Source organism: Somniosus microcephalus, unplaced genomic scaffold (genome assembly GCF_052327205.1).
Source record: "Somniosus microcephalus isolate GS21.2 unplaced genomic scaffold, FLI_Smic_1.0 unresolved_chr1, whole genome shotgun sequence".
Lineage (NCBI taxonomy): Eukaryota > Metazoa > Chordata > Chondrichthyes > Squaliformes > Somniosidae > Somniosus > Somniosus microcephalus.
Genome location: NW_028225179.1, coordinates 33,855,513 through 33,870,210, shown reverse-complemented (window position 1 = coordinate 33,870,210; position 14,698 = coordinate 33,855,513). Strand labels below are relative to the sequence as shown.

At 50.6% G+C, this 14,698-nt stretch overlaps 1 protein-coding gene across 6 annotated transcripts in view; it reads left to right on the top strand.

The window, feature by feature from the left end:
- The window catches only part of LOC147094582 (uncharacterized), a 118,689-nt gene extending 104,803 nt beyond the window's left edge, over positions 1–13,886 (top strand). For all 6 annotated transcript variants that reach the window (XM_085974411.1, XM_085974414.1, XM_085974412.1 and 3 more), the window contains 4 exons: positions 3,485–3,565; positions 4,336–4,413; positions 7,270–7,350; positions 11,461–13,886. In XM_085974411.1, the coding sequence (XP_085830537.1) occupies positions 3,485–3,565; positions 4,336–4,413; positions 7,270–7,350; positions 11,461–11,492 (272 nt within the window). In that variant the 3' untranslated portion in view covers positions 11,493–13,886. The remainder of the gene's footprint in view (positions 1–3,484; positions 3,566–4,335; positions 4,414–7,269; positions 7,351–11,460) is intronic.
- The last annotated feature ends 812 nt before the right edge of the window (positions 13,887–14,698 follow it).

Here is a 14,698-nt window from a genome sequence, read left to right as displayed (position 1 = left end):
AGGGGAAGTGCAGCGAGACCTGGGTGTCCTTGTGCACCAGTCGCTGAAGGTAAGCATGCAGGTGCAGCAGGCGGTTAAGAAGGCAAATGGTATGTTGGCCTTCGTAGCGAGAGGATTCGAGTACAGGAGCAAGGATGTCTTGCTGCAGTTGTACAGGGCCTTGGTGAGACCACACCTTGAGTATTGTGTGCAGTTTTGGTCGCCTTATCTGAGGAAGGATGTTCTTGCCATGGAGGGAGTGCAGCGAAGATTCACCAGGCTGATACCTGGGATGGCAGGAATGACGTACGAGGAGAGATTGGGTCGATTGGGCTTATATCCGCTGGAGTTTAGAAGAATGAGAAGGGGATCTCATTGAAACTTATAAAACTCTAACAGGACTAGACAGACTAGATGCAGGAAGGATGTTCCCGATGGCGGGGGAGTCCAGAACCAGGGGTCACAGTCTAAGGATAAGGGGTAAGCCATTTAGGACTAAGATGAGGAGGAATTTCTTCACCCAGAGAGTGGTGAACCTGTGGAATTCTCTACCACAGAAGGCAGTGAGGCCAATTCATTAAATATATTCAAGAAGGAGTTAGATATATTTCTTAAGGCTAAAGGGATCAAGGGATATGGGGAGAAGGCAGAGACAGGGCACTGAATTTGGATGATCAGCCATGATCTCATTAAATGGCGGAGTGGGCTCGAGGGGCCGAATGGCCTACTCCTGCTCCTATCTTCTATGTTTCTATGATTTGTAACTTAGTTCCATTACCCTAAATACCGAACAAAAATCTACCAATCGCAGTTTTGAAAGCTACAAATGACCCCCCAGCCTCAACAGCCTTTTGGGGGAGAGAGTTCCAGATTTCCACTAATCCTTTGTGTGAAGGATTGCTTCCCGACAATCACCCCTTCAAAGTTATGCCCCCTTTGTTATTACTGCAATTATACAGGGCCCTGGTGAGACCACACCTGGAGTATTGTGCACAGTTTTGGTCTCCTTACCTAAGGAAGGATATACTTGCCATAGAGGGAGTTGTAAGATTAGGATCACAGGTCACACACAGATTACCCAAACGGGTTGCTAGGGTTTTTCTTCAAGACCTACAGTTTTAAAGCAAAATCCGATATTACACGTGGTTTAAGCCGAGTATGATAGACATACAACCCGTGAGAGCCGAGAGCGATCTACGACTCCCGAAGCGGAACGCCATGACCGGACGGATGGACGGTGAGGCAGTACGGTGGTCTCGGATTGGGTGGATTCCTGCAGACTGCTGCAGCGGTCACTTCCGTTGGGTCATCGCTCGAACTGTTGGAGGTGCTGGGCCGTCAGCCACCTCAGAGGCTAAACTTGGCCAAGGTGTTAGGCCGTAGCCACCTCGGGGAAGCATTCGCCCCTGACTGCCCGATTTCCTCTCTTGGTGGTCATAGAGTCATAGAGTTATACAGCACATAAAGAGGCCCTTCGGCCCATCGTGTCTGCGCCGGCCATCAAGCCCTGTCTAATCTAATCCCATTTTCCAGCACTTGGTCCATAGCCTTATATGCTATGGCATTTCAAGTGCTCATCCAAATGCTTCTTGAATGTTATGAGGGTTCCTGCCTCTACCACCCTTTCAGGCAGTGAGTTCCAGATTCCAACCACCCTCTGGGTGAAAAAGATTTTCCTCAAATCCCCTCTAAACCTCCTGCCCCTTACCTTGAAACTATGCCCCCTGGTTATTGACCCCTCTACTAAGGGGAAAAGTTCCTTTCTATCTACCCTATCTATGCCCCTCATAATTTTGTACACCTCAATCAGGTCCCCCCTCAGCCTTCTCTGCTCTAAGGAAAACAACCCCAGCCTGTCCAGTCTCTCTTCATAGCTGAAGCGCTCCAGCCCAGGTAACATCCTGGTGAATCTCCTCTGCACCCTCTCCAATGCAATCACATCCTTCCTATAGTGTGGCAACCAGAACTGCACACAGTATTCCAGCTGTGGCCTAACTAGCGTTTTGTACAGCTCCATCATAACCTCCCCGCTCTTATATTCTATGCCTCGGCTAATGAAGGCAAGAATCCCATATGCCTTTTTAACCACATTATCTACCTGTCCTGCTGCCTTCAGGGATCTATACACATCCAAAGATGTGCAGGTTAGGTTGATTGGCTATGATAAATTGACCCTTAGTGTTAGGGGGATTAAATACGTGGGGTTACAGGATAGGGTGGGATATGTGTTGGTGTAGGGGTTACGGGGATCGGGTGGGATATGTGTCGGTGCAGGCTCGATGGGCCGAAATGGCCTCGATCTGCACTGTGGGGTTTCTGTGATTCTGTGATTCTGTGACATGCACACCAAGGTCTCTCTGATCCTCTGTCCTTTCTAGGGTCCTACCGTTCATCGTGTATTCCCTTGCCTTGTTAGTCCTCCCAAAATGCATAACTTTTCAGGGTTAAATTCCATTTGCCACTGTTCTGCCCATCTGACCAACCCATGTATATCGTCCTGTAGCCTGAGGCTTCCCTCCTCGCTATTTACCACTCCACCAATTTTCATGTCATCTGCAAACTTACTGATCATCCCCCCTACATTCATATTTAAATCATTAATGTACACTGCAAACAGCAAGGGACCCAGCACCCATCCCTGCGGTACACCACTGGACACAGGCTTCCAGTCACAAAAACAACCTTCGACCATCACCCTCTGCCTCCTGCCACTAAGCCAATTTTGGATCCAACGTGCCAAGTTGCCCTGGATCCCATGGGCCCTTACCTTCTTGACCAGTCTCCCATGCGGGACTTTGTCAAAAGCCTTACTGAAGTCCATGTAGACTACATCAACTGGTCTATATTTATAGTTATTTCGGTGGGCTGGTGGATACCTGATGTCAATCATTTGTTCACCATCCTATTGTGCAATTATAACTGAGAGGCTACCTATGACAGCCCCCTCCCAGCCCCATGAGGTCACTTTCCTCCTTATCCCTGTTCTAAAGGTCTTGTTGCCCTCTTTGTAGACAGCTTGGTTATCCTACAGCTCCTTGCTGCATCCCTTATCAGGCCTAGCTATGCCCACTCGAAGGCCTGTTTTTTTTGTGTTCTGACCTCGTAATTCGACTCTCTGTACCGCAATTTTTCTGACACGACTGGAATCTTTCTGTGTCATCAACCGCTGATCTAGGGAACCCGTAACAAAACTATTATTTCTTTCAATCCACAGTTTCGTACAGAGCACAACGAAGGTTCACTAGATTGGTTCCTGGGATGGGGAAATTGTCCGATCAGGAGAGAATGAGTAAATCTGGCGTTTAGAAGAATGAGAGATGATCTCATTGAAATATATAAGATTCTGAAAGGGATTGACAGGGTAGATGCTGAGAGGCTGTTTCCCCCTGGCTGGAGAGTCTAGAACCAGGGGGCACACTCTCGGGATGAGAGCAGGAATGGGAGGGCAGTTTTGGACACTCCAGCTATCACCTGTTCCTATCTTTACGTTCTCCTCCTCATCCAGAATCTCAACTGTGTGAGCAGATGAATGATCAAAGGCATCTATCTCAGAACAGGGAACCACAGTCAGACAGCAATGATGAAGGTAAGTGTGGCCAGGTACAGCACGGGTTAGATACAGAGTAAAGCTCCCTCTACACTGTCCCATCAAACACTCCCAGGGCAGGTACAGCACGGAGTTAGATACAGAGTAAAGCTCCCTCTACACTGTCCCATCAAACACTCCCAGGGCAGTTACAGCACGGTGTTAGATAGAGAGTAAAGCTCCCTCTACACTGTCCCATCAAACACTACCAGGGCAGTTACAGCACGGGTTAGATACAGAGTAAAGCTCCCTGTACACTGTCCCATCAAACACTCCCAGGGCAGGTACAGCACGGGGTTAGATACAGAGTAAAGCTCCCTCTGCACTGTCCCATCAAACACTCCCAGGGCAGGTACAGCACGGGTTAGATACAGAGTAAAGCTCCCTCTACACTGTCCCCATCAATCACTCCCAGGGCAGGTACAGCACAGGGTTAGATACAGAGTAAAGCTCCCTCTACACTGTCCCGTCAAACACTCCCAGGGCAGGTACAGCACAGGTTAGATACAGAGTAAAGCTCCCTCTACACTGTCCCCATCAAACACTCCCAGGGCAGGTACAGCACGGGTTAGATACAGAGTGAAGCTCCCTCTACACAGTCCCATCAAACACTCCCAGGGCAGGTACAGCACGGGTTAGATACAGAGTGAAGCTCCCTCTACACAGTCCCATCAAACACTCCCAGGGCAGGTACAGCACGGGGTTAGATACAGAGTAAAGCTCCCTCTACACTATGCGATCTTCAGGCCTCTCTCTTTCTTGTCCTGCAGATTACGAGAAGATGGAAGCTGCTCGCTACGGCAGCCTGTGGATGCAACAATCGAGAATAGAGGAGACTCCCGAGGAAGGTACGCGGGAGGCCAGAGGCGATCAGAAGGGTAGGATGGGCCAGCGGCTGTGGTGGTGTGCTGGGAGGCCCAATGGCCTGGTCTGGCCTTACAGAATGGATCCTGTCAACATTGACCTTATCTGGGCCTTCAGGGCAGGGAATTCCTTCAATTGGTCAGGCCACACACCTTCAGCACTTCTCAGCTGCAAGCCGCCACTGTTCTCTGCAGTCTCCCCACATTAACGCAGCAATTGAACTCTGAATGACCTTCACACCATTAACTATTAAGAAAGAGAGAGAAATAATCTAACATCAATTACGAGCGCTGCCAAGGGAAATGTTTATTTTTTTAATGGATGTTCTGGGGAACGGGATTTCTTCTGATACATAGTTAGTCAGCAGTGCTCAATTGCCGAGAAGGGAATGTAATTGTGCTATGTTGGGGGGACAGAGAGAGAGAGAGAGTAGGGGACAGAGAGAGAGAGGGGGACAAAGAGAGAGAGAGAGAGAGAGAGAGGACAGAGACAGAGAGTGGGGGACAGAGAGAGAGAGAGAGAGAGGGGGACAGAGAGAGAGAGAGAGAGGGGGACAGAGAGAGAGAGAGAGAGGGGGACAGAGAGAGAAAGGGGGGGGACAGAGAGAGAGAGAGGGGGACAGAGAGAGAGAGAGGGGGGACAGAGAGAGAGAGAGGGGGGACAGAGAGAGAGAGAGAGGGGGACAAAGACAGAGAGAGAGGGGGACAAAGACAGAGCGAGAGAGGGGGCCAGAGAGAGAAAGAGTGGGACAGAGAGAGAGAGAGGGGGACAAAGACAGAGAGAGAGGGGGACAGAGAGAGAGAGAGAGGGGGGACAAAGACAGAGAGAGAGGGGGACAGAGACAGAGAGAGAGAGGTTGACAAAGACAGAGAGAGAGGGGGACAGAGAGAGAGAGAGAGGGACAGAGAGAGAAAGAGTGGGACAGAGAGAGAGAGTGGGACAAAGACAGAGAGAGAGGGGGACAGAGAGAGAAAGAGTGGGACAGAGAGAGAGGGGACAGAGACAGAGAGGGGGACAGAGACAGAGAGAGAGGGGGACAGAGAGAGAAAGAGTGGGACAGAGAGAGAGAGAGCGAGGGGGACAGAGACAGAGAGGGACAGAGAGAGAGAGAGGGGGGGACAGAGAGAGAGAGAGAGGGACAGAGAGAGAGAGGGGGACAGAGAGAGAGAGAAAGGGGGACAGAGAGAGAGAGAGAGGGACAGAGAGAGAGAGAGAGAGAGAGAGAGGGGGATAGAGAGAGAGTGTGGAGGACAGAGACAGAGAGAGAGAGAGGGGGACAAAGACAGAGAGAGAGAGGGGACAGAGACAGAGAGAGAGGGGGACAGAGAGAGAAAGAGTGGGACAGAGAGAGAGAGAGAGAGAGGGGGACAGAGAGAGAGAGAGGGACAGAGAGAGAGAGGGGGACAGAGAGAGAGAGAGGGGGACAGAGAGAGAGAGAGAGGGGGACAGAGAGAGAGAGAGAGAGAGAGTGGAGGACAGAGACAGAGAGAGAGGGGGACAGAGAGAGAGAGCGAGAGAGAGAGAGGGGGACAGAGAGAGAGAGAGGGACAGAGAGAGAGAGAGGGGGACAGAGAGAGAGAGGGGGGGACAGAGAGAGAGAGGGGGGACAGAGAGAGAGAGGGGGGACAGAGAGAGAGAGAGGGGGGACAGAGAGAGAGAGAGGGACAGAGAGAGAGAGAGAGAGGGGGACAGAGAGAGAGAGAGAGGGACAGAGACAGAGAGAGAGAGGGGGACAAAGACAGAGAGAGAGGGGAACAGAGACAGAGAGAGAGAGAGGGGGACAGAGAGAGAGAGAGGGGGACAGAGAGAGAGAGAGAGAGAGAGAGAGAGAGAGAGAGGGGGACAGAGAGAGAGAGGGGACAGAGAGAGAGAGAGGGGGACAGAGAGAGAGAGAGAGAGAGGGGGACAGAGAGAGAGAGGGGGACAGAGAGAGAGAGAGAGAGGGGGGACAGAGAGAGAGAGAGGGGGACAGAGAGAGAGAGAGAGAGAGAGGGGGACAGAGAGAGAGAGGGGGACAGAGAGAGAGAGAGGGACAGAGAGAGAGAGGGGGACAGAGACAGAGAGAGAGACAGAGAAAGAGAGAGAGAGGGGGACAGAGAGAGAGAGAGAGAGAGAGGGGGATAGAGAGAGTGGAGGACAGAGGCAGAGAGAGAGGGGGACAGAGACAGAGAGAGAGAGAGGGGGACAGAGAGAGAGAGGGACAGAGAGAGAGAGGGACAGAGAGAGAGAGAGAGGGGGACAGAGAGAGAGAGAGGGGGACAGAGACAGAGAGAGAGAGGGGGACAGAGACAGAGAGAGAGAGGGGGACAGAGACAGAGAGAGAGAGGGGGACAGAGAGAGAGAGAGAGGGACAGAGAGAGAGAGAGAGAGAGAGGGGACAGAGAGGGACAGAGAGAGAGAGAGAGGGGGGACAGAGAGAGAGAGAGGGGGACAGAGAGAGAGAGAGAGAGGGACAGAGAGAGAGAGAGAGGGGGACAGAGAGAGAGAGAGAGAGGGGGACAGAGAGAGAGAGAGGGACAGAGAGAAAGAGAGAGGGTGACAGAGAGTGGGGGGACAGAGAGAGAGAGGGGGACAGAGAGAGAATGGGGGACAGAGAGAGAGTGGGAGGGGGGCAGAGAGAGTGTGGGGGCAGAGAGAGAGTGTGGGGGACCGAGAGAGTGTGGGGGACCGAGAGAGATTGGGGGAGGGAGAGAGAGTGGTTAACAGAGAGACAGAGAGAGACACAGACAGCGAGAGAGACAGAGAGGGAGAGGGAGAGAGAGATATAGAAAAATCATTTAAATTGGTGTGAATGGGAAGAATATAAACAAAGATTCTAAAATAAACCTTCTGATTTTCAGAATACATGAGGATGGAACGATGCCGCAATTTATTCCTGGGAAAGTTTAAAGCAAACCTCTCTCGGAACAGCAGGGAAAATGGTGAGCATAGCTTTGTGTATGTTTGTGTCTTGTCACTTCCAATCTCTCTGTTTCTGGAGCGAGATCTCACTGACCTCAGAGTGATCAGCACAGGCCAGTCTGCAAACTCCCCGCACCAATTCAACTCTCACTGACCTCCATGCAGCAATACAACTCTCACTGACCTCAGACTGACCAGCACAGGACCGTCTGCAAACTCCCCGCACCAATTCAACTCTCACTGACCTCAGACTGACCAGTACAGGCCAGTCTGCAAACTCCATGCAGCAATTCAACTCTCACTGACCTCAGACTGACCAGCACAGGCCAGTCTGCAAACTCTATGCAGCAATTCAACTCTCACTGACCTTAGACTGACCAGCACAGGCCAGTCTGCAAACTCCCCACACCAATTCAACCCTCACTGACCTCCATGCAGCAATTCAACTCTCACTGACCTCAGACTGCCAGCACAGGCCAGTCTGCAAACTCCCCGCACCAATTCAACTCTCACTGACCTCAGACTGACCAGCACAGGCCAACCTGCAAACTCCCCGCACCGATTCAACTCTGACTGACCCCAGGCCGTGTTTACTTGCAGCAGTGAGACACGGGCTGGTCTCATCGCAGCGCCACTTCAGCAGCAGAATGCTACCTTGCGGGATGGGCAGCCCTTACAAAACTGCCCATCATCCGGGTAACCAAGAGTGTCAGGGAGAAAGGAAAGCCAGTCATTTCCTGCAGTTTGGTGTTCGGAGCCCGAAGACCTGGAATGCCCCATCAAAGGGAGGAGCCAGGGATTTACAAGCAACCGCCAATCCACAGAAACTTGCATCGACAATTAGTCTCTAACTGACCTCGTCCTGACGCACACAGCATCAGTGCAGCAGCTTTATAGGGCCGCGCCAGCTTAAAGCACCGAAACCGCAAAAGAAAAACTTACATTTCTAGAGCGCCTTTCACGACCTCAGGACGTCTCAAAGCCCTTTACAGCCAATGAAGTACTTTTTGAAGTGTGGTCACTGTTGTAATGTAGAAACATAGAAGATAGGAGCAGGAGTAGGCCATTCGGCCCCTCGAGCCTGCTCCGCCATTCAATGAGATCATGGCTGATCATCCAAACTCAGTACCCTGTTCCTGCCTTCTCCCTTGATCCCTTTAGCCTTAAGAAATATATCTAACTCCTTCTTGAATATATTTAATGAATTGGCCTCTACTGCCTTCTGTGGTAGAGAATTCCACAGGTTCACCACTCTCTGGGTGAAGAAATTCCTCCTCATCTCTGTCCTAAATGTCCTACCCCTTATCCTTAGACTGTGACCCCTGGTTCTGGACTCCCCCGCCATCGGGAACATCCTTCCTGCATCTAGTCTGTCTAGTCCTGTTAGAATTTTATACGTTTCAATGAGATCCCCTCTCATTCTTCTAAACTCCAGCGAGTATAAGCCCAATTGACCCAATCTCTCCTCGTACGTCATTCCTGCCATCCCAGGTATCAGCCTGGTGAATCTTCACTACACTCCCTCCATGGCAAGAACATCCTTCCTCAGATAAGACGACCAAAACTGCGCACAATACTCAAGGTGTGGTCTCACCAAGGCCCTGTACAACTGTAGCAAGACATCCTTGCTCCTGTACTCGAATCCTCTCGCTACGAAGGCCAACATACCATTTGCCTTCTTAACCGCCTGCTGCACCTGCATGCTTACCTTCAGCGACTGGTGCACAAGGACACCCAGGTCTCGTTGCACTTCCCCTTCTCCCAATCTATTGCCGTTCAGATAATAACCTGCCTTCCTGTTTTTGCCACCAAAGTGGATAACCTCGCATTTATCCACATTATACTGCAGGAATGTAGGAAACGCGGCAGCCAATTGGCGCACAGCAAGCTCCCACAAACAGCAATGTGATAAATGACCCGATCATCTGTTTTCTAGTGATGTTGATTGAGGGATAAATATTGGACCCCAGGGAGAAGTCCCCCCTGCTCTTCTTCGAAATAGTGTCACGAGAGAGAGAATGAGAGTCCCAGAGAGAGATAGAGACAGAGAGTGAGACAATGAGATAGAGGGAGAGTGAGGAAGGGAGACAGAGAGAGAGAGTAGCAGATAGAAACAGATATAAGTCAGTAGAGGAGGAGCAAGATAAAGACAGGGGAGATAGAGCTTCTGAGAAAGAGAGACAGGAGCGATGAAGATTCAGACAGAGACAGACAGAGATTCAGAGAGACAGACAGACATTCTGGACTGGCCCCGATTTTAATTCCAGGTGGATTTTCCCCGCTCAGGCCTGAGTTAAAATTACAGTCGGGTCTCAATGATGTCACTGGGCCGCACCGCGCATGTGTAAAGAAGGACCCCGTTGGCTCCGGGCGCCTGTCCTTATCACTCGCTCAGGACAGCAGGTTAAAATTGCAGATGCTGCGATCATGGCGGATTTCGGACAGGTCAGGGTGATTTTAACCGCCCCCCCCCCACCCGCCCGCCAGGTTCCTGGTGAGCGAGTAGGTTTAAAATCGCCCCCTTAAAGATTCAGACAGATAGAGATTCAGGGGGAGACAGGACATTGAGAGAGAGATGGATAGAAATTGAGAGAGAGAGAGAGAGACAGACAGAGCAAGAGAGAGAGACTGGGACATAGGAGATATGTAGACACAACAGATGGATAGAAACATGGAAGATAGGAGCAGGAGTAGGCCATTCGGCCCCTCGAGCCTGCTCCGCCATTCAATGAGATCATGGCTGATCATCCAAACTCAGTACCCTGTCCCTGCCTTCTCCCCATATCCCTTGATCCCTTTAGCCTTAAGAAATATATCCAACTCCTTCTTGAATATATTTAATGAATTGGCCTCCACTGCCTTGTGTTAGAGAATTCCACAGGTTCACCACTCTCTGGGTGAAGAAATTCCTCCTCATCTCTGTCCTAAATGGCTTACCCCTTATCTTTAGACTGTGACCCCTGGTTCTGGGCTCCCCCGCCATCGGGAACATCCTTCCTGCATCTAGTCTGTCCAGTCCTGTTAGAATTTTATACGTTTCAATGAGATCCCCTCTCATACTTCTAAACTCCAGCGAGTACAAGCCCAATCGACCCAATCTCTCCTCATACGTCATTCCTGTCATCCCAGGTATCAGCCTGGTGAATCTTCACTACACTCCCTCCATGGCAAGAACATCCTTCCTCAGATAAGGCGACCAAAACTGCACACAATACTCAAGGTGTGGTCTCACCAAGGCCCTGTACAACTGCAGCAAGACATCCTTGTTCCTGTACTCAAACCCTCTTGCTACGAAGGCCAACATACCATTTGCCTTCTTAACCGCCTGCTGCACCTGCATGCTTACCTTCAGCGACTGGTGCACAAGGACACCCAGGTCTCGTTGCACTTCCCCTTCTCCCAATCTATTGCCATTCAGATAATAATCTGCCTTCCTGTTTTTGCCACCAAAGTGGACAACCTCACATTTATCCACGTTATACTGCATCTGCCATGTTTCTGCCCAATCACCCAACATGTCCAAATCATCCTGGAGTTTCTCGACATCCTCCTCACAGCCTTCTCCCTATATCCCTTGATCCCTTTAGCCTTAAGAAATATATCCAACTCCTTCTTGAATATATTTAATGAATTGGCCTCAACTGCCTTCTGTGGTAGAGAATTCCACAGGTTCACCACTCTCTGGGTGAAGAAATTCCTCCTCATCTCTGTCCTAAATGGCTTACCCCTTATCCTTAGACTGTGACCCCTGGTTCTGGACTCCCCCGCCATCGGGAACAGCCTTCCTGCATCTAGTCTGTCCAGTCCTGTCAGAATTTTATAAGTTTCAATGAGATCCCCTCTCATTCTTCTAAACTCCAGCGAGTATAAGCCCAATCGACCCAATCTCTCCTCATACGTCATTCCTGCCATCCCAGGTATCAGTCCGATAGATAAATATATAGGACAGAGGTAGGTGGAAGGCAGGGGCATAGAAGAGGTACGGCGCTAGACAAAGAGTGAGATGGATAGAGGGTGGATAGAGGTAGATGGGGAAAGATAGAGGACGAGAGAGACACAGAGACAGATAGATTGGTCAGTCATCCATCACTGGCCCCCATAACGATCTCTTGGCGGTTCTCTACTTACAGATGTGGTGGGTGGTTTGAAGAATCCACAGTGAACGAACGAACCTTCAGGGACTTTGGGCTGGAGCTGGAGAAGGTTCCGGAATTACTGATTATCAAATGCAAGCGCTCGCCCAGGAAGTAGAATCATCGAATGGTGACAGCACAGAAGGAGGCCATTCAGCCCGTCGAGCTCATGCCGGTTCTCTGCAAGAGCGCTTCAGCGAGTCCCACTCCCCCGTCCTTTCCCCGTACCCCTGACAATTTTTTTCCTTCAGGTACTTATCCAATTCCCTTTTGAAAGCCGCGATTGAGTCTGCCTCCACCACCCTTTCAGGCGGTGCATTCCAGATCCTAACCACTCGCTGTGTAAAAAAGTTTTCCCTCATGTCGCCTTTGGTTCTTCTGCCAATCACCTTAAATCTGTGTCCTCTGGTTCTCGACCCTTCCGCCAATGGAAACAGTCTCTCTCTATCTACTCTGTCTGGTCCCCTCATGATTTTAAGCACCTCTATCAAATCTCCCCTTAACCTTCTCTGCTCTAAGGAGAACAACCCCAGCTTCTCCAGTCTCTCCACGTCACTGAAGTCCCTCATCCCCGGTACCATTCTGGTCAATCTCTCCCCTTAACCTTCTCTGCTCTAAGGAGAACAACCCCAGCTTCTCCAGTCTCCCCACATCACTGAAGTCCCTCATCCCCTGGTACCATTCTGGTCAATCTCCCCTTAACCTTCTCTGCTCTAAGGAGAACAACCCCAGCTTCTCCAGTCTCTCCACATCACTGAAGTCCCTCATCCTCGGTACCATTCTGGTCAACCTCCCCTTAACCTTCTCTGCTCTAAGGAGAACAACCCCAGCTTCTCCAGTCTCTCTACATCACTGAAGTCCCTCATCCCCGGTACCATTCTGGTCAATCTCTCCCCTTAACCTTCTCTGCTCTAAGGAGAACAACCCCAGCTTCTCCAGTCTCCCCACATCACTGAAGTCCCTCATCCCCTGGTACCATTCTGGTCAATCTCCCCTTAACCTTCTCTGCTCTAAGGAGAACAACCCCAGCTTCTCCAGTCTCTCCACATCACTGAAGTCCCTCATCCTCGGTACCATTCTGGTCAACCTCCCCTTAACCTTCTCTGCTCTAAGGAAAACAACCCCAGCTTCTCCAGTCTCTCTACATCACTGAAGTCCCTCATCCCCGGTACCATTCTGGTCAATCTCTCCCCTTAACCTTCTCTGCTCTAAGGAGAACAACCCCAGCTTCTCCAGTCTCCCCACATCACTGAAGTCCCTCATCCCCTGGTACCATTCTGGTCAATCTCCCCTTAACCTTCTCTGCTCTAAGGAGAACAACCCCAGCTTCTCCAGTCTCTCCACATCACTGAAGTCCCTCATCCCCGGTACCATTCTGGTCAATCTCTCTCTTAACCTTCTCTGCTCTAAGGAGAACAACCCCAGCTTCTCCACATCACTGAAGTCCCTCATCCCTGGAACCATTCTCGTAAATCTTTTCTGCACCCTCTCTAAGGCCTTCACATCCTTCCTAAAGTGCGGTGCCCAGAATTGGACACAATACTCCAGTTGGGGCCGAACCAGTGTTTTATAAAGGTTCATCATAACTTCCTTGCTTTTGTACTCTCTGCCTCTGTTTATGAAGCCCCGGATCCCGTATGCTTTTTTAACCGCTTTCTCAACCTGCCCTGCCCTGCGATTTGTGCACACACCCCCAGGTCTCTCTGTTCATGCACCCCCTTTCGGATTGTACCCTTTAGTTTATATGTCCGCTCCTCGTTCTTCCTAACAAAATGTAGCACTTTTCTGCGTTAAATTTCATCTGCCACGTGTCCGCCCATTCCACCAGCCTGCCTGTGTCCTCTTGAAGTCTATCACACTCCTCCTCACTCTTCACAATACTTCCAAGTTTTGTGTCAACTGCAAATGTTGAAATTGTGCCCTGTACACCCATGTCCAAGTCATTAATATACAGCAAGAAAAGCAGTGGTCCTAGAACCGACCCACTCCCTCCCAGCCAGGGATGGACAAGCATTGTCCCATTGAGGGAATGGTGGTGGGGTGGAATATAACAGGGCTGACAGGTTACCCTGTCAGTCCTCGAACGTGCAACTCGAGGACGTGGCGGTCCGTTGACCTGTACAAGGACAACTGTCAAGATGGATGCAACTACGAGAAAGTCCTAACCTCGTCTTATTGTCTTCACGGAGACCACAGATTGGGAGAAGGAGGGAGGGAGGGTGGGGGAAAGGGACTGTATCGGTCAACAAGAACCTCAGTGAAGTTGCCAAGCAGAGGCCCGCCTTTTCTCATTGGCCCAGGGTTCCTGTTGACATCCGAACCGGCCACATCTCTGCCTCGGCTTTGCAGCTTGGACCTGTTGTAAATAGCGCGGAGACTGTACAACCTAACGGATATAAGCCAATAAAATGGATCCAATTTCACCAGTTCGTAGCCTGCACTGACCCCAACAGCCAACTCCGGTAAAACCTCTTGGGACCCACATGAAGGGGAGTGAATGGGAAGGGGGTGGGTCCATTGGGATTGTGTACAATGGGAGTGAATGGGAAGGGGTTGGGTCCATTGGGATTGTGTACAATGGGAGTGAATGGGAAGGGGTTGGGTCCATTGGGATTGTGTACAATGGGAGTGAATGGGAAGGAGTTGGGTCCATTGGGATTGTGTACAATGGCAGTGAATGGGAAGGGGTTGGGTCCATTGGGATTGTGTACAGGGGGAGTGAATGGGAAGGAGTTGGGTCCATTGGGATTGTGTACAATGGCAGTGAATGGGAAGGAGTTGGGTCCATTGGGATTGTGTACAGGGGGAGTGAATGGGAAGAGGTTGGGTCCATTGGGATTGTGTACAATGGCAGTGAATGGGAAGGGGTTGGGTCCATTGGGATTGTGTACAGGGGGAGTGAATGGGAAGGAGTTGGGTCCATTGGGATTGTGTACAATGGCAGTGAATGGGAAGGAGTTGGGTCCATTGGGATTGTGTACAGGGGGAGTGAATGGGAAGGGGTTGGGTCCATTGGGATTATGTACAATGGGAGTGAATGGGAAGGGGTTGGATCCATTGAGATTCTGTACAATGGGAAGGGGTTGGTTGGGATCACGGATAAAGCCTCGTCGAGATATACCCATATATTAACAGTGTTGTGTACAGCTCCAGTCCACAAACCTCACCCCGCATTGTCGCGATCTTCGGTTGACATTTCCTATGCTATGTCAGCATTTCCCATTCAATTTTCCCT